The sequence below is a fragment of the Crocodylus siamensis genome, chromosome 1, assembly GCF_052110815.1.
Source record: "Crocodylus siamensis isolate JL-2025a chromosome 1, ASM5211081v1, whole genome shotgun sequence".
In the NCBI taxonomy this organism is placed as follows: domain Eukaryota; kingdom Metazoa; phylum Chordata; order Crocodylia; family Crocodylidae; genus Crocodylus; species Crocodylus siamensis.
In genome coordinates this window covers 258,628,517-258,647,222 of record NC_143395.1, presented here as the reverse complement: position 1 = coordinate 258,647,222, position 18,706 = coordinate 258,628,517, and the positions used below count along the sequence as shown (strand labels likewise).

General features: G+C 44.3%; 1 protein-coding gene across 1 annotated transcript; it reads left to right on the top strand.

The window, feature by feature from the left end:
* The first annotated feature begins 6,938 nt into the window (after positions 1-6,938).
* LOC149874409 (trefoil factor 3-like) lies at positions 6,939-17,031 on the top strand. Its single transcript, XM_090044066.1, has 4 exons — positions 6,939-7,020; positions 8,611-8,757; positions 14,917-15,066; positions 17,024-17,031. The coding sequence occupies exons 1-4, from the start codon at positions 6,939-6,941 to the stop codon at positions 17,029-17,031; spliced, it is 387 nt and encodes a 128-aa protein (XP_089900192.1).
* Positions 17,032-18,706: the final 1,675 nt, after the last annotated feature.

Sequence of the window (18,706 nt, the reverse complement as noted above, 5' to 3'; positions counted from 1 at the left end):
ATGTAGCCTGGGCCAGTCCATCAAGGATGGCCTCCTTAATAAACTTTTCTAGGATCTTCCCCAGGATAGAAGTCAGGCTAATGGGCCTGTAGTTAGCCGGATCCACTCTCCTCCCTTTCTTGAAGATCGGCACCACATTGGCCTTCTTCCAGTCTTCAGGCACTACACCAGAGCGCCAGGAGTTTTCAAAGATCCGTGCCAGGGGCTGGGCTATGATGCTCGCCAGCTCCTTGAGTACCCTGGGGTGCAGGTTGTCAGGGCCGGCTGACTTGAAGGTATCCAGCTTCTCAAGGTGTTCCTTCACGAGGTCAGCATTGATGGAGGGTAGGGGATCCCCATCACCCGGATCTCCCTGTCCCATAGCAGGCATGGGCATCCCATGTGACTGATGAAAGACTGACGCAAAGTACCTATTTAATAGGTTGGCTTTTTCCTGGGCGTCAGTTGTCAGTTGCCCCATATAACTTACCTGATATGAGAACAAGGAACATAAGTAAGGATAATTAATCAACACATTTGTAAAAAAAAAAAAAAAAAAAGATTAAAGCCTGTTTCTTTCAGGTTGTTTGTATAACAGCCTGAGCCTATGGTCTTACCATAATGAAAACCTCATTGGGAGATTTGCCCATTGAGTCGTATTGGATCAATGGGCAATGGCTCAAAGATAAGAGACTTAAAGTATTTATTAAGAGGCATTAATAAAGTATTTATCAGAAGTGACAACTTCTGTTGATAATTTTTATGAGTCACAGCAAGATCTAGAAGTTTAGATAGAAGTTCTGCACAGCTCTGGAGGCAGCAAAGTTCTACAATTAGGATATATTTTCTGCCTTATAAAATGACTGTTTCAGCTATCCAATGCTGGGATTGGACTCATGGGATCTGCATCAAATTCTGAGGTTACATTGGGAAAATTGTGCATAAGAAAGACCATTTATTTGACAGGAAGAAGGCAGGGTAGGGTGGCATAACTCATTCAGAAAGGCATAAACTTTTGTAGGTGACAATCTACTTCATCAGATACTATTTATTTGACACATGAAGTGTAACCCTAGCCCCAGTGCTATCCGTAGCCACATCCAGATTCAGGGTCCTGGGTGTCAAGTAGGCTTGGTCAACCTCCCAGTCCCTAAGGCTGGGGCCACTTCTCCATGGAGTGCTTTCTTGTGGTTTCCCCATGCACTGGAGTACAAACAGTTTAACTATTTGCACAGTTTATGATTTACAGAACAGTCAGCATATGAATGAGGTTAATAGCAGAACAGGATATCAATAATCTAATTGTCAAAGGCAGGTATCAATGCACTAAAACACTCTGTACAGATTGAATCAAAGACACCATCGGTACAACTCCCCAATTTAAACCTTGAGACTGCAGTGCATTTCAGCAGGAGCACACAGGGGTAACAAGACATCAGCTGTCCTTCACACTGGCAACACAATAACCATGGGTGGTGCTGCTGCTTCAGAAAGCCCTGCTTACTGCTAGAGCCTGCATGGGGAGGAGCAGCTCTCCTCTGCTCCAGCTGTCTGTGATATCTGCAGAGAAACACACACTGTCCCCACTCCCCAAAAGCACCTTTCTCCAATTCCCAGACATGGCCCCGTGTGCTGATAACTGAAACAGCCCTGAGTTTATCATCCACCTGGTCCCAGGCTGGTTCTCAGTTAAGTCTCCCCAGAGCCTTCCCAGATCAACACCCTGCCCTCCTAGGCAGGTCTACCGTACCACCCTTTTTCCTCCACACGGGTCCCTCTGCCTCACAGAGGAAAAAAGGATATTGGGTTATCTTCTCCCCATCACTAAGGGCAGGTTCACTTCACAGGTGGTTCTTCCCCAAGCTCTATGATCCCCATACCCCTTCCCTTCTCTGAGCCTGGCTGAGTCAGCGGGCCTGAGTTCCTGCCCCTCTCCTTCCTCAGGAGCCAATCAAAAGCAACAACTTTCTGCAAACTTTCCCGCTCTGCCTTTGCAGAGATCCTGAGCCCTCCTACAAATCCAGCAGCAGCTGTTACAGAATTTTTATCCATTGGGAGGTAAGAAGACAGGTCTCTCATGGATGTTATATTGGAATACAATCTACTTCTATGTGCATCTAGACAATAATAGACAATAATAAACAAAGCATGTATAAGAAGGTAGTTCACTGAATCAGCAAGGAGCATGACTTCCAGTGGATCATTCCATTAACACAGAGTGTGAACAAAATGAGCTGCTGTAGGCCTGAACACTAACTGCAGAATCAATAGTGTTTATCAATTAATACTTTCCCTCAAAACAAAAGTTGCTTAGTATTGAAGAGCATTTTGTTTTCATTCTGACTTGACAGGACTTTGTAGAAATCAGTTGTTGCACAAGGCAAGCCATTGTAAAATAATAAAAGACTTTATTATGCTAGGCCAGGGATTTAAAAATTTGCCTACCTTTTGCCAATGGTCAATAGAAAGTAATCACGGGTGAGCAGGAAAGCATGGGACATAAATCTGTGTTGTATTTCAGTTGTCTTAAACAAAAGAATGAAGGCAACTAGCAAGAGCAACTGGTGCCTCTTGAGTTGGGGGTGCATGTGCCCTCCCTTACACCAGTCAGCAACCGGGGGGTGGGTCCCGGCAACCGATCATGCTGACCGGGGTGGGGGGGAGAGGGCGTTTCTCCTGACGGCCAATCTCGCTGCCCGGGGAGGGTCCCCTGCAGGCGATCTCACTCACCAAAAAGCACCTGCGAAGGGGGGACACCAGCGCTCACAGGAGGGGCACCCCCTCCTGCCCCCTTGCCCATCACCCAAACAGGGAGTGTGGTCTCTCAGGGGGTGCATGTGCACCCCCGTGCACCCCCTACGCATTGTCACTGGATGCTAGAGCTGGTCAGAAAAATTAGAAAACTGACATTCAATGGAGTCAAATTTTTATTGAAAAAGCATTGCTTCCCACAGAGAATTGTCCCAAATTGGAGGATCTGAAAACTAAGAAATGTCTGATACACAGAAAAGTGTTGATTCAGAAATGCTACCATAGTGCTGCATGGGAGCTGCAGTTCAGTTACTTCATGTCCCCCTGCCCCTCCCAGCCCTGCAGTGTCTTCTAGCTACCCCCCTGCCCCCACCCGCAACCAAGGGCACCAGCCCCAGTGCCACTAGCTTGGCCACACAGCTCCCTGTTGTCCCCAAGGCCCCCCCTCTTCCCCCACTAAAGGGGCAGGCATCACCCCTGCCCCACTACAGCCTCTGCACCCAGACAGCTTCCCCCAGCACAGGCAGACCTCCCCCCCCCACACACACACACCCATTCCCTCCACAACCCTGCCACATGCGCACACAAACACACAGCCCTCCTGCAAGATTTGGAAATCATCACAGGGGAATTGGATTGCTCCTTCCACTGAACCTGTTTAATATTTTTGCACCCCCCCCTTCCCCAAGAGTCAAAGTATAATTTGAACCCTGATATGTCCATGGCTTCCGCAGTGCACTGTAGCAACAGCAAAAGGGGGAGTGATGGTGCCTGACACGAGATGTAGCTCATCCATATTCTGACCAGCTTTACTTACCTTGCAGCAGTGGAGCTGCACTGTGGTGTGGAAGAAGTGTCCTGCCCATGTGCTAGGGTGAGGAGGGCATTCTGCCTTTGTGAAGCATTATGCATCTTGAATTTTTGGATGATCTTTGCAGAATCCTACCCAACCTGCCAATGCCTCCCCTGGTCTCCTCATTACTCCCCTCCAGTCTCCCTTTGGCAGCAAGATTCCCAGTCAAGCCTGTATAGTAAGGCTGATTGGAATAGCACTTGCCTTTGCTTAAGCTCAACAGAGTGATTTTGAGAGTAGGAAGGCGAACAAGCCAGAACAAAGAAACAGGGAAAGCTGAGAGGTTGCCAAGAGAATGGGGGTAGCCAGAGGGGCAAGCCAGTTCCTTTCTGCTCATTAAAAAGGGAATCCCCTGCTTTCCTGAAAAAGGAATGCGAAATGAATATTTTCCTCCTCAAAATGCACAATGCACTTACTGTAGAGACTGAACTCAGTACTTCTTCTAAAAACATGACCTCCAATTTGCCCAAGATAAAGGATTTGGGTTATATTCTCAGCTACAGACTAACACAATTCCATTGCTTGAGTACTGATCTACTTCCTAATCTACTTTCTTGGAGGCAGTAGCAGGTTCATAAATCTCTTTCTGTGGTTTAGCCAACTAAAAAACCCCAAAGATCTCCATTCTGTTGGGAATACAAGTAAGCAAAACATGATTTCCCCTTGGCCACTAAAGTAGCTAGGTGAACATAAACAGGATAGTGGGGCATAGTTTTTTTTATTAGCACAGGTATCAGAAGATCTGTTTAACTTGCACGGATAAATCCACAAATACATTACACAGATCGGTTCAAACAATTGCCAATAAAAACCTTCTTTATGTCTATATACACCACAATGTTTTCTGCCCACGCTACAGGTTACTTTAAAATATTTACTTCTTTTTACTGCTACGAGTTGTGTATCCTTCCATTGTATCCTATTCAATAATACTGATCTCAAAGACAGTGCATACTAGCAAATTTCACAAATTCTACAAATGGTCTTGAGTAGAATTTCTACAAACAGCAGTATAATCATTTTAAGTTTTTATCATGATTCGCAAGCGTCACTCATTCCGAGGTACATCATTCTATTTAGTCTCAAAGCCCTCTCCATGTGTCTCAGTTTCAGCATCCTTGGAGCTGAAGCTACTGAAAGAGTCATTGACGATAAATGGATGAATTCAGTAGTATGCCACATATCAGAGTTGGAAACAAATTACTTTTTATCATTTGAAAAGTAGAATTCTGCTAAATAACCAAGTTTTAACAGGCTACCCCAAATCATTAGTTCAATTGTTAGAAAACAGATGAAAGTTCATAAAAGGTTCAGTTTTCTATATTAATAAATGTTAACAGGGAAAGGTACAAGAAGGAAACAGGAAGAATGGATTAGTCCAAGCAGAAAGTTCTTCTCTACTCAAACAACCTAATTTCCTGATATAGGAGATTTTGGTACACCGAATAAGGGGAAAACAACCTCTCAGGTTGAAAATTACCCTTGAGCAAAAGCCCATCAATATTTTTCACCTGATTATGGGACCACCTGCACTGTGCAGCATCCACACAATGAACTGGGATGCCCCATCCAAGGCACGAAGAAAAACCTGCAGCATCCTTATAGGCTTGGCAGTGCTACGCTGGCTAGCACTACAGAAGAAAGAGACTTGGGGGTCATCATTGACCACAAGATGAACATGAGCCTTCAATGTGATGCTGCGGCTAGTAAAGCGACCAAAACGCTGGCTTGCATCCATAGATACTTCTCAAGCAAATCCTGGGACGTCGTTCTCCCCTTGTACTCGGCCTTGGTGAGGCCGTAGCTGGAGTACTGCGTCCAGTTTTGGGCTCCACAATTCAAAAAGGACGTGGAGAAGCTTAAGAGAGTCCAGAGAAGAACCATGCACATGATCAGAGGTCAGGAAAGCAGACCTTAGGACGACAGGCTGAGAGCCATGGGGATCTTTAGCCTGGAAAAGCGTAGGCTCAGGGGTGATCTGATGGCCACCTATAAGTTTATCAGGGGTGACCACCAGGATCTGGGGGAATGTTTGTTCACCAGAGCGCCCCAAGGGATGACAAGGTCGAACGGTCACAAACTCCTGCAAGACCGTTTCAGGCTGGACATAAGGAAGAATTTCTTTAATGTCCGAGCCCCCAAGGTCTGGAACAGTCTGCCAGCGGAGGTGGTTCAAGCACCTACATTGAACACCTTCAAGAGCAAATTGGATGCTTATCTTGCTGGGATCCTATGACCCCAGATGACTTCCTGCCCTTTGGGCGGGGGGCTGGACTCGATGATCTTCCGAGGTCCCTTCCAGCTCTAATGTCTATGAAATCTATGAATTCTAAGTCTACCTGGTCTAGAAAAGAAATGAGCCCTGCCCAGGCAGCAAGAGGCTATCCTAGACTGCAGTGACCTAGGGGCCAGCTGTCAGTGTCCACCTTACCATCCACAAGCATTTCTGTGAGTACCTTGTGTCCTGAGAATATCAGCAAAAGACGGATTTCCCCAATCTTTAATTTTCTATTCTCCCTGTTATGAACATCTATTTTGTCACAAGGAAGAAAACTTTTTGCAGAGATCAGCTCAACATTCAGCAGCAAGACAAACCCTTTCTTCCCAGCCAAGAAGAATTGTATGGTAACATAAAAATATCTGTTGGAATGTCTTTTTTCTGGCTTGGTTCTGATTCTTTTAATTTTCCATAGCCTAATGAACACATTGACAAACATCGTTCTTAATTTTCCAGTCTGCTTGTCATAGGACTAAGAATGCCAAAGTTGCTGTACTCAAAATCTTTAACCATGCTAGGCTGTTTAGTGTTTTAATGTGATGCCGATGAGTCTCCAGGGCCCTCATTCTACTTAGCACAATAATTCTGGGCTTCTTAATGTTATACATTTTCTATTTTGATGGCATTTGTAGGTTGTGAGATAATCAGTCCTGAACAAAGCTGCTATCACCCAATCTGGGCCTTAGGCCAGTGATTATGAGATAGAAATCACATATGTGGAGGGAAAACATATATTTGGCAGGTTGATTTTATTTTAAAAAGCGTAGCAACACCTGAAGTTGCTCAGAGGTTTGGAATGGCACTCTGGATATGAACTTAGGCGAGGTAGTTAAAGGTGTATGATAATGCCATTTTTCACAGGGCTTTCACTGTGGGAGATGTGGAAGACACATATTTACATTTTCTAATCAAAAGAAAAAGGAAATCCTAGGTGGAGCATAATTTGGATAAATGTTATCTAAGTCTAATGCACACACATAAAAGCATATAAATTGAATCCCTCTGAGTGTAAGAGCTACTTACCCTAGATCTAAGTTCTCATTCTTCTTTTCTGAGGACCAAGGCTTCCAAGTCAGAATGGAACAGAAGGGGTTCTGGTTGCTCTCCATAATCCTTATTGTCAAACTCAGTTCCCTGACTGAAGGAGCAGAACTTGCATGTAAGTATACTTCTTTGCTGTTGCATTTCAAGGTGCATATATAGGCATGATCTTACTGGCTTCCATGGCAGAAGGAAAGGGATCAGCAGTCAGTATTTCATCCCAAGGTACTGTTCTATTCAACTGATCCTGCTGAACTCAGTTATAACAGTCCTACTGACTTTGGTGGGAGTAAGATTAACTCTTGTAGGCCGTAAATAGACATTGCAACTGATGGGGGTCTGATCATCCTGGGGTTTGACACGGATCAAAATGGGCATGGAAACACTACACACATCACCCTTCAAAGCTGCAGTGCTGCTTCTCTACCAGTAGATGACAAGCATGAGAATGCATCCAGGCCAGTTTGACCCTGAAATACCCCCAATAAATTTAGGGACATATACCACAACATCCCAATAGCACATTGTATCCCACTCACTTCAGAGGGGCTTGAAGCAGGACAGTGGACTACAAGTCCACAGGGTCACAGGACAAAACGCTTTCTTCAAGGAGAAAGGCAATGTCTATTTGCAAGCATAATTTTAATTGTAGAATAAGCAGCAATCAGAAAATATGTAGTAATGGGGAAGCAAATACACTGAGGGTGCATCCACACGTGATGTAAATTTGGTTTACAGTGTGCTTTTTAGGTGCAATTAGCTGTGGTAGGATAGTATGAGTAAAGATCTTTCTAGTTCTAGTTCTACAATAGATAGTAGGGCACGTCTACATATGCATTATTGTGCCTTTTCTAATGCACATTAAATATCATACCTCACAAGTACTAAATTTAATGCTCCTTTTGTAATGCTTATTAAATTTAGTGCCTCACATTGGAAGTACTAAATTAATGTGCATTAGGCTGTGCTACTGCGCAATAGTACATTTGCATGCTTTTTTAGTGATGCTTAGTGAGCAGTAGACTATTTTATTGTGCATTAAAGCATCACATAAAAAACTGACATTATGCTAATGCACAGTAAAATAGTCTACTGCTCATTAAGCATCACTAAAAAAGCATGCAAATGTACTATTGCGCAGTAGCACAGCCTAATGCACATTAATTTAGTACTTCCAATGTGAGGCACTAAATTTAATAAGCATTACAAAAGGAGCATTAAATTTAGTACTTGTGAGGTATGATATTTAATGTGCATTAGAAAAGGCACAATAATGCATATGTAGACGTGCCCTACTAGAACTAGAATTAGAAAGATCTTTACTTATACTATCCTACCACATCTAATTGTACCTAAAAAGTGCGCTGTAAACCAAATTTACATCGCTGTTATGTAAATGCAAGCTAAAGGGTGTTCATTCTGTATCATTGAACAAAGATATTTAATGAGGCACAAGAATGGATAGATAATAACTAAGTATAGTACATTTTGGAAGTGTTTAACTGAGCTGTTACTGGTACATCTGCTGTCAGATTCAAATGTTTAAAGTACAGCTATTATGATTTGTATCTAATTCTACTACTTACCAATAACTTAAAGTTCTGCATTGGTTATACCTCTTCACACCTATACTTATTGGACTGCTAAAAATGCCACAAGGAATGAAAGGAGACATGCAGTAACCTCGCTATATTTGTATTCTCACCAGCATCCTGCCAGTGTCAAGTAGATCCAGAAATGAGAGAGAACTGTGGACAACCAGAAATCACTGCCGAGGAGTGTGTGGCTCAAGGATGCTGTTTCAGTTCAGCAGTCGCTGGTGCTCCCTGGTGCTTTGTTCCTAAACCAAAGCAATGTAATGTATCTCCTTGACATATACCTGATCTTTCTCAGACTTAACTAGGTATAAATGTGTACTGGTGTGGGGAGAGGGAATAGCATTGTATAAACTATACAAAGGGCAATCAAATGGGTGCAGGCTTCCATAAGAACACCGTAAAGAGTAACAACAAGGCTATTAGCAGACTTGGGCAGCATTCAAACCTTACTTCCAGGTCTCCTATATCTCTTTTTCTTGTACTCATTACACCAGTAATTTGCTTTGCCTTATGAGTATCTCAGTTATCAGATTATCAAACAGTCAACTGTGGCTTTTTGGCATAGTTTAAGAGTATGTTATGATTTATACGAATTTGTTGTCAGAAGCTATATGGGACTTCATATTTTGCATAGGAAACAGGTCAAAAACTCCTCACAGAACACACATTCAATGCCTGCTATAAGAGACCATTTCTATACTAGGACCTTTTGGTCTTTTCTTCTCCCCAGTCTCTCCTGATTCCAACTAATTATTTCCAGTGTCACTCATTTCCCACTGTAGCTACCCTCTCTTGTCCTCCACTCCCCACCCCCACCCCTGACTTGCATTCCCAGTATTCTCCCTCCCTGTGATCTTCAAGTAAATTCCCCATCTGCAGACCCTCAACTCCATTAGCTTCTTCCTTGACCAAATGATACTAGTGAGTCTTAGATTTGCTAGTAGTAGCTTTAGTGTTTCCCTAAAACATAAAAAGATTATTCCCACGCTTTGTCTCTAAAGGAAACCAGGCATCCATGAGTGAGAAACATAAGACCCTGGCTCTGATCACAATATCCAGGCATCCTGCTATGCTCACCTGCAAGACTGGGGCCACGGGTGTAACTCAGAGCACTAAGGACATGTCTGAGGAAACTGTTCTGAAGAGATTCTGAGCTGGGGATAGTATCTACTACAAAGAGTTTACTTCTGTGAAAAATGTATGGAATAGGTTTGGCTTCAAATAACCTTTAAAATAGTCTGTTGTACCCTGTATCCTAGATTAGGAGCCAAATATTTACCTAGTGATGTGGAGGCCAAAAAAAAAAATGTTCAAATAGAAAACCCTGAAATGTGATTCTGTTCTGAAAAGTGAGCAGACCAAAAGACATCTTGGCAGATCTGATCCCCAAATGTCCTTAGAGTTATATTTGTTGAACCAAAGGAAAGAAGCAGCCTTTAATCCCATTAACACTGAAAAGCCACAGATGCATTTCATTCCTGCTGGTACATCATCAATAACAATCTGTGCAAAGGAATGGATCCTCACAAGGACCTAGGGGTCTGACAGGCCACTGTAGACATGAAAGGACTCAAGCACAGTGAGCAGTGTAGAACTTTATAGGCATCTTACTTTCACAACAGAATGCACAGTCCTAAGGGAGGCATCTAGGCTCCTATACAATACAGGAAAAAGATAGGTAATACAGAAAGTGGTCCATTAAAATCAGTGCATTGAGGAGGGAACTGGTATCCAATGGGGAATACCAAGGAGAGGGTTGTGTCTGATGTCCCACCCTTTCTTGGGACTTAGGCACCTTATTCAAGGCTACAGAGAGAAACTACCCTCCATGTGGGATTCACAGCCAGGGATCCTCTGTGGAGAGGAGACACTTTTGCCTGTAATACAGAAAAATGGAGCAGGGGTCACTCATTTCTTCAAAACCTAGCCGGATGAAAACAGAAAAAGCTTGAGTATGAGTCTGGCCTCCTGGTTGTGGATCTGGTTCTATGTGCCAACATTTGGGGTTGAGGATTTTGCTAGCTGTCAAGGTGCCTTAAAGTAATCATGGAAACTCTCGGCTTTTCAGAGTCTAAGTCCTTTTGTGGATCTGGCCCCAAGTCCCAATTAATTACAATCAGTGCAAACACATTGGTGGCTACTACAACTACCTGGTTGTCGCTGAGCACATCACTGAAGAGAATGGGACTACAAAGCTGTGACAAAGAGTAGTTATCAAGCAGAAACTTTATCAAGGGCTTTGCAATACACTAGCTGCAAAGAACCCAGTTTAGCTGCCAGGACACTTTTGCCTGGCACAGTTTATTGCTTATTGGTTAGGTTACTCCCCTGGAAGTTGCGTTCAAGGAACTCTGTGAGTGCACAGAGTTCAAGGAAGAAAAAAAAAAATCAATCTTCTTATAGACAGAATACATTAATAGATTTCATAGATTTCGTAGACATTACGGCTGGAAGAGACCTTGGAAGATCATCGAGTCCAGCCCCCCGCCCAAAGGGCAGGAAGCCAGCTGGGGTCATAGGATCCCAGCAAGATAAGCATCCAATTTACTCTTGAAGGTGTTCAGAGTAGGTGCTTGAACCACCTTAGATGGCAGGCTGTTCCAGACCTTGCGGGCTCGGACAGTAAAGAAATTCTTCCTTATGTCCAGCCTGAAATGGTCTCGCAGTAGTTTATGACCGTTCCACCTCATCATCCCTTGGGGCACTCTGGTGAACAAACGCTCCCTCAGATACTGGTGGTCACCCCTGATAAACTTATAGGTGGCCATCAGGTCACCCCTGAGCCTGCACTTTTCCAGGCTAAAGAGCCTTGTGGCTCTCAGCCTGTCGTCATAAGGTCTGTTTTCCTGACCTCTGATCATGCGCGTGGCTCTCCTATGGACTCTCAAGCTTCTCCACATCCTTTTTGAATTGTGGAGCCCAAAACTGGATGCAGTCTCCAGCTGCAGCCTCACCAAGGCCGAGTACAATGGGAGAATGACGTCCTGGGATTTGCTTGAGAAGCATCTATGGATGCAAGCCAGCATTTTGGTTACTTTACTGGCCGCAGCATCTCATTGCAGGCTCATGTTCATCTTGTGGTCAATGATGACCCCCAAGTCTTTTTCTTCTGTAGTGCTAGCCAGCGTAGCACTGCCGAGCCTATAAGGATGCTGCAGGTTTTTCTTCCCAAGGTGGAGAACCTTGCATTTTTCAGTGTTAAACACCATGAGGTTCTCATCCGACTATTTGCTGAGCCTGCCCAGGTCAGCCTGGATCACCTGTCTGTCTTCTGGTGTGAATGCTTTGCCCCAAAGTTTGGTGTCATCGGTGAACTTGGCCAGTCCGCTTCTGACTCTGATGTCCACATCATTAATGAAGATGTTGAACAATATGGGTCCAAGGACAGAGCCTTGGGGGACCCCACTGGTCTCAGGAGACCATGATGATTGACTTCCATCAATTACTACCCTCTGGGTCGTGGTGGACCCAAGGTCACAATTGGCCAGTTTTGCCAAGAGGTGATCATGCGATACCAGATCAAAGGCTTTTTTGAAGTCAAGATATATGACATCAATCTCTTCTCCCTTGTCCAGGTGATAGGTCACCTGGTCGTAGAAGGAAATGAGATTGGTCAAACAAAACCTACCCGCAACAAACCCGTGCTGGCTATCCCTTAGGATGTTAGCATCGGCCAGTTCATTAAGCATGGCCTTTTTAATAAACTTTTCTAAAATCTTCCCCGGGATAGAAGTCAAGCTGATGGGCCTATAGTTTGCCGGATCCACTTTCCTCCCTTTCTTGAAGATCAGCACCACATTGGCCTTCTTCCAGTCTTCGGGCACTACACCAGAGTGCCAGGAGTTCTCAAAGATCCGTGCCAGGGGCTGGGCTATGATGCTCGCCCGTTCCTTGAGTACTCTGGGGTGTAGATTGTCAGGGCTGGCTGACTTGAAGGTATCCAGTTTGGAATGTATCTTCTACTTATAAGAAGATTGAGGTACTGGAGAAGGAATCTGGAATTTACACATCTGTAGTTGTTATCAGTTAATTACAAACATCTCCTCAATCTCTACCTACATTTTAGCCCATATATTGAGCTTGATTATATCCTAAATATACTACTCCCTTCCCATGATTGAAGGCTGCATCCGGACACAACTGTTTACCCTGAGCCTGATCTACTTCTGCCCTTTGCCTTTCCAAGTGAGCTGCTGTAGGTTTAGCTCTTTCACCTAAGCAAAATCTAACACTGTTGTTGAAGAACCAGCTTCTGTGGCACTCTAATGTTAGAATGAGTGGGGAAGGGAAGAACCTAGTCTTCCCCACTTCCATGCTTAATAAGGGTTGAGCAGGATTTCAGGCCATGTGATTTGGAGAGCAATAGGATGATCATCCTGAGTGGGACTGAGGTACACAGTAAGCTTGGAGATGGAAGGCATTAGAAAAGTACCTCTGCCAGCCACTCTGGTTTCCACAAATCACTCTGCTCTTGTTTGCCGGGTACTTCAGGATACTAAATGTTTCCTAGAGGCAGAATTTTTCTCTTAGACCCATGGGACACCTCCCCCTCATCCTTCATTCTGCACATTGCTTAACAAAGAAAATTAAACCCCTGGGAACCTAGTGCCTGAACACTATTTACAAAAGCTCAGCATGATTGGTATATTCAGTAAGTGACCAAACTTTTGTGACTTACTTTTCATCAAAACCTACTTTATGCTGCATCACTGTCATGTTAAGCATGTCCCACTAACAAGAGTTTTTAATGGGACAAGTAAAGACCACTATTGTAACTTATAACTTTACCTTTCAGGCATGAAGGGCTTGGCTTTACAATTCCTAATTCCTTTATATACTTGGAATATTTAAATTGGGTAGTGCCCATGGTTAACAAAGTATGGAGGGATCATGGGCAAATTCTCTGCTTCCCTGAACTCCCTTTCCAGTAGGACTGTGCAAAGCTTCAGGTGCTGATTCAATTTGGAGGAGATTTGGCCTGATTCAGTGGACCATTAAAAAGGTCCAAAACAATTTGAAGCTCTCCAAATCTTTGGAAAAGATTTAGAGAGGTTCAATGATTTGGGCAGTCCCCAGTGGCTGCAGCAGGGAGCTGGACTCGGAGCTGGTAAGTAGGGGGCAGGGGCGGGGGGCTAGAGAAGGGGGAAGGAGACCAGGGGGGACCCCTGCCAGGCCCCATCCCCTGCCTGGTCTCCCAGCCCCCCTGACCCCTGCCTGCTCCCCCAGCCTTCCCATGGTTGCCCTGCCCACCCCAGGTCCTGGCCCTTTAAAAAAAAAAACCCAACTCACCAGATGCTGCCAGGTGGGGGACGATCCCTGCTGCCCTCCACTGCCACATGCTGCAGGGGGGCTCTGCACGAGCCCCCTCCAACCCCTGCCTGCCCTCTCAGCCACCCCTATGGCTACCCTGCCCACCCCAACTCCCGCCCTTTAAGGAAAAAAAAAAACCCTGAACTTGCCAGCTCCTGCAGCAGCCTAAGGGCTTCAGGGAGCTCGTGGAAGAGCCCCCCATGTGGCACAGGCCACTGGGGGGCAGTAAGGAATGCCCCTGTAAGGCAGGAACTGGTGAGTCTGGGGTTTTGCGGGGGAGGGTTCCTTAAAGGGCTGGAGCTGGGCTGGGCAGGGCAGCCATAGGGGGTAGGCTGAGACAGCGGTGGGGGGTTGGGGGTGCTTCTGGAGAGCCCCCCATGCAGCGTGGTGCAGTGGGGGGCAGCGGAGATTGGTAGCACCCAGTGAGTAAGGGCTTCTTTTTTCAAGGTGCAGCCGGGGCAGACGGGGCAGCCATTGCTGGGCTGGGAGAGTGGGTGGGGAATGGGCCCATGTGATTCAGATATTCTGCAGCAGCTGAATCTCTGAATCAGATTCGGCCAAATTGATTTGAGACAGTGATTCGAATCACCGAATCGAATCACTGTCCCCCAATTGGCCGAATGCAAATCTGAAGCAACTACTAGCCGCTTCATACAGGCCCATCTTCCAGCACTTAGAGCAACAGAGTCACTGAGGATGGTGCACTTTGACAATCCACAGCAATTTGGTGACTTCTAGTTTGACTTCATCCGCACCTACGGCCAAGACAGGACAGAGAATCCTGCAGCTGTTAGCAACCTCTGTGACCGCTTCACTCATCTCCATCACATGCAGTTCATGGCTGATTTTGTAGAGACTGGCCCTCAGGTTCAATGTCCAAGTCAAGTGACTGAAACTATTAAGCTAAAAATTTAAACTGGTGGATTACTGGCAAACAGCCTGTGCTCTTCAGTTCACCTGTATCTATTGTACTGTATCTTTTGCTCAGATTGTAAGCTACAGGTCCTGCAGTTATAGGAGGAGAGGAATAGTCATAACAACAGTAACAACAACAGGATTTATGAAATGTGGTCATTTTTCTTTTTAAAACAACAAAAAAAACACAGATAAAACCTTATGTGGGCCAGAGCTAAGTTCCAGACTAAACTGTGGCTACCCGGACATCTCAGCTGAGGACTGTGAGAACAGAGGTTGTTGCTTTGACCCAGCTCCCCCTGATGCTCCTTGGTGCTTCTATCCTCAAAACGTGGAAGAAGGTAACAATTACGTGTAGCAGTGTTGAATTTTCCCAGCAACTGAATACACAGGAATTTGTAGTGGGGAATCACAGCATGTTACTGTCTGGAGGGCAACATGCTTCATGGGTTAAAAGTTGGGAGAGGATCCCTTTAGAAAAAATGTTATGGGAACCTTTGCCATTACTACGTTGTGATAAAGTTCCTTTCTGTGGGTGTGAATGAAGTACAGGTGTTTAACCTTAAAAAGTGAAAATGATTTTTATGTGATAATGGAAGTTGCTGGTGTCATCCAAGGTGATACATGACATGGCACAATAAAGGGAAATTAAGTCATACCATACTGGGATATGTCCCCTACTGTTGATCCTACTGAACTATGAGTCTAAAATCAGCATGAGCTACCAAAGGACAGCTGGGCAAAAAAAAAAAAAAAGTGGCCAATCGTTCATTCACCAAAAATATGCAGTTCATATTGACCTGCAAATGCTCACACATTCAGGTTGAATTCACATAATCATTTCAGTTAGGGGCAGAGGGGGGAGGAAGGGATGGGTAGAGGAGATCCTAGATTTACAAGAGTAAGGGAATGGAAGAAGGAGGTTTTTACCTTCTACCTACCTCCATAGTCGAGTGCGGGGGTTGTCAACTGAGGGTACGCGTACCCCTGGGGATACTTTGGAAGGCCCCAAGGTTTATATGGCAGTGGCACAGAGGAGCCAGCAGTACTTCTAATTTTGCTGCCACGCAGGGGACCTCCCCCCGATCAACAAACTGCTGCGCAACCCGCCACCTGTAGACCGGCCATTGGGGAACCCGTCTTCCCCCCCACAACACCGCTCGTTGACTTGCCACCCCGACCAAAAAGGTTGAAAACCCTTGGTTTAGTGCAAGGATCAGCAAGATTTTCCAGCAGGCAGGCTGAAATGACCCAGCTTGGGTCTGAGGCAGATGCGGAACAGGACTCCGGCTGCCGCCGCCGCCACTTTTCCCCACCTCTCAGCTTCCGGGTAGTACAACAAAAGCTCTCCTCCTCCAGAGCCCATGCCACATGACTGTGGCACAGCATGGGCAGAGCACCCCTCTGCTGGAGACTGGAGGCTAGTTTCTAGGGCACCCACTGAGGATGGGGGAGACCCAGGTCCAATTCCCATTCTCCTCCTGAGAAGATTTCAACCCATAGCTTCGACCTCCTACAATCGTCAGTACCGGCTATTTCAGGGAGGCTGTTCCCTCTCCCAGTGCAGTGAGTGCCCTGACCACCAAGTGTTATTATGGGGATTATCATGCTCTTTTGAATGGGCCCAATTAATAAGTTTGTTATACAAAGTGAGAGAGTTTCATGAGGAGAAGAAGAGAGGATGCCCGTTCACAATACCCAGTAGCCTCGGGGTAAGGACATCCTTTCATTAGGTGAAATACTTTTGAAACCTGCAACAGATTTGAATCTCTCTCCTCCACATTCCTGCCAAGTACCCTAACTGCTGAGTGTAGGAGGGTTGCTATTTCTATCTCAGTTTTATGAAAGTGGCAAAGTCTCATCATGAACCCAGCCTGGGTAACTGGAAAACTGTATTTTAAGAAATATTGATATAAACCTTTTAGGATTTTGATGATGTTTCTTTCCTTTTTTACTCTCTCAGCTGAATCAAATTTACCCAAATTGGCAACTACTTTTGGGTGATCTCAAATTGCAGTTTTTGTGAATCTGTTATTCAGCAAAAAATAATTTACGCAACTGTAATATTAATATCCAGGTTATATATATATACATATACATGTATATGTATATGTATATGTATATGTATATGTATGTATGTAGAGAGAGAGAGAGAGAGCGAGAGAAACAAAATGGCATGTTGAAAAACTGCTCCACATACATTTTGATACATTCTGATATTTGATACTTTGTATCACTCAAAGTATTTGATGAAAAATTTCAACTGTTCACTGACTTCCTTTTTCTCCTCCTTCCTAGTTTGCTAAAAGTGAATCCACCCAGAAACTGGAACCAGGATCCCCTCTGACAATTGAATCACTCAAGCAAGAACATAACAGTCCTCACATCTTGAACTTGGTAATCATTTTCATTTCCAGAGCATTTTTGCCTTGGATATATTTCTTTTCAATGACATGGTTAAGCATGGCATTTACTTTTCTTAGTAGGTTAGTACAAGGCAGCTGTTCTAAAAAAAAAAAAAAAAAAAAAAAAATCAGAACACAATTTAAAAGTGTTGTGTTGTCCTTTATTTTTAAATGGTACCTTGATGCTATCCTTCCTCAAAGGTACATAAAACATCTGGAAGGTGCTAATGTATCTGCTTGTTTATTAACCCCCTCAAGGGATTTCTAAAAGTATAGGAAGACTGTTTTTCCTGTATTCTAGTTTTCTACTCTATCGTTTGTATATAATAGGTTTACATTTATCTCCAAACATTTTTAATTGATTCAGTACAGAAACATTTTCTCCCTGATCTCTACTTTCAATCAGTCCTGCTTGAAAATAGCAACCACATTAGCTAAACTCTGGCCACTTGTAAAGCAGCTAATTTATCATTTAAAATGCAGATTGTTATAATCTGCTGGGCCAAGGCACCAACAAATCTGTGTCACTAGTTTCTCTCTACTTTGTCCCATTGTTCCAGCGTTCACACACCCACCCCATCCTCAGAGCTAGATTCAGAGCTAAAGTTTCAGATCCTGAGGTATATGGATTCAGATTTTGGGATGACTTCCACCTCTGTGGTATATATTTGATTAACTTAAGGAACCTATTTTTTTACATTGTATCTTATAGGTAATTGCTTTTCAAGGATGTTAATAGCCTCCATATTGTTTCAAAGACTTTGAAAAACCCCATGATGGACCACCTATTATTATTAAGAGGGCTTCCAAAACAAGTCTAGAGAGTCAGAGTTAGTTGCTTTGGGTACATCTTATGCAAGTACCCTTATCTAAGAAACTGCATGGGCTCTTAACCTGTTGGAGTATTTTTCTTTAACTGTTCATTTCTAGGTTTAATATGTGTGGGTACTTTTTTATCTGCCTTGTTGCTCTGTATATATACATACAGAATCTGAACAGAGAGAGCCTCCAGGACATTAAATCTTTTGGGGTAAAACATATACCCTCTGGTGTTTCCTCAGCTTAGATCAGGCACTTCAAGCTTCCCCCAGCAATCCCTGCACTGTCAAGCTTAGGAGCATGGAAATGCCCCTGGCTTCTCCTGCCCATGTTGTCCTTGATAGTTCATGAATTCAGCAAGGCTTCTCACTCCTCCTCCTAAGCCCTGGACTACAGGTTTTAGTTGCCCTGCTTCATATTTAGGTCTGATCTATGTAGCCTAATTTATATTGTGTTTTGACAACCAATCTATGTTGGGCAAAGATTTGAAAAGTTCACATGCCAGAGCTAAAACTGCCTTTGCTGACAAACTCCCCCATCTGGACATAGCTAAGCTAAGAAAATAAAGCAACTAGTTTTCAGGCAGCAAAATCTGAGCTGCAGATCCACATGCTCTGAAACAGGCCTCTGAAACGAGTAGTGGACACCACTTGATGTTCTGGTTCCTATAGACACTCTGCAGCACTGCGACATGTGGATTGTTTCTGCTGAGAGGCAGAGTTAAGTAGCCTAAGTGCAGTGCCACTTCAACACTGTT

Excerpts from the sequence above, each read along its gene's own strand:
- LOC149874409 (XM_090044066.1), top strand. The coding sequence starts at position 6,939 with ATGGAACAGAAGGGGTTCTGGTTGCTCTCCATAATCCTTATTGTCAAA. Across the intron at positions 7,021-8,610 it reads TGAAGGAGCAGAACTTGCAT|CATCCTGCCAGTGTCAAGTA; the intron begins GTAAGTATACTT and ends TATTCTCACCAG. Across the intron at positions 8,758-14,916 it reads TGTTCCTAAACCAAAGCAAT|ATAAAACCTTATGTGGGCCA; the intron begins GTAATGTATCTC and ends AAAAAAACACAG.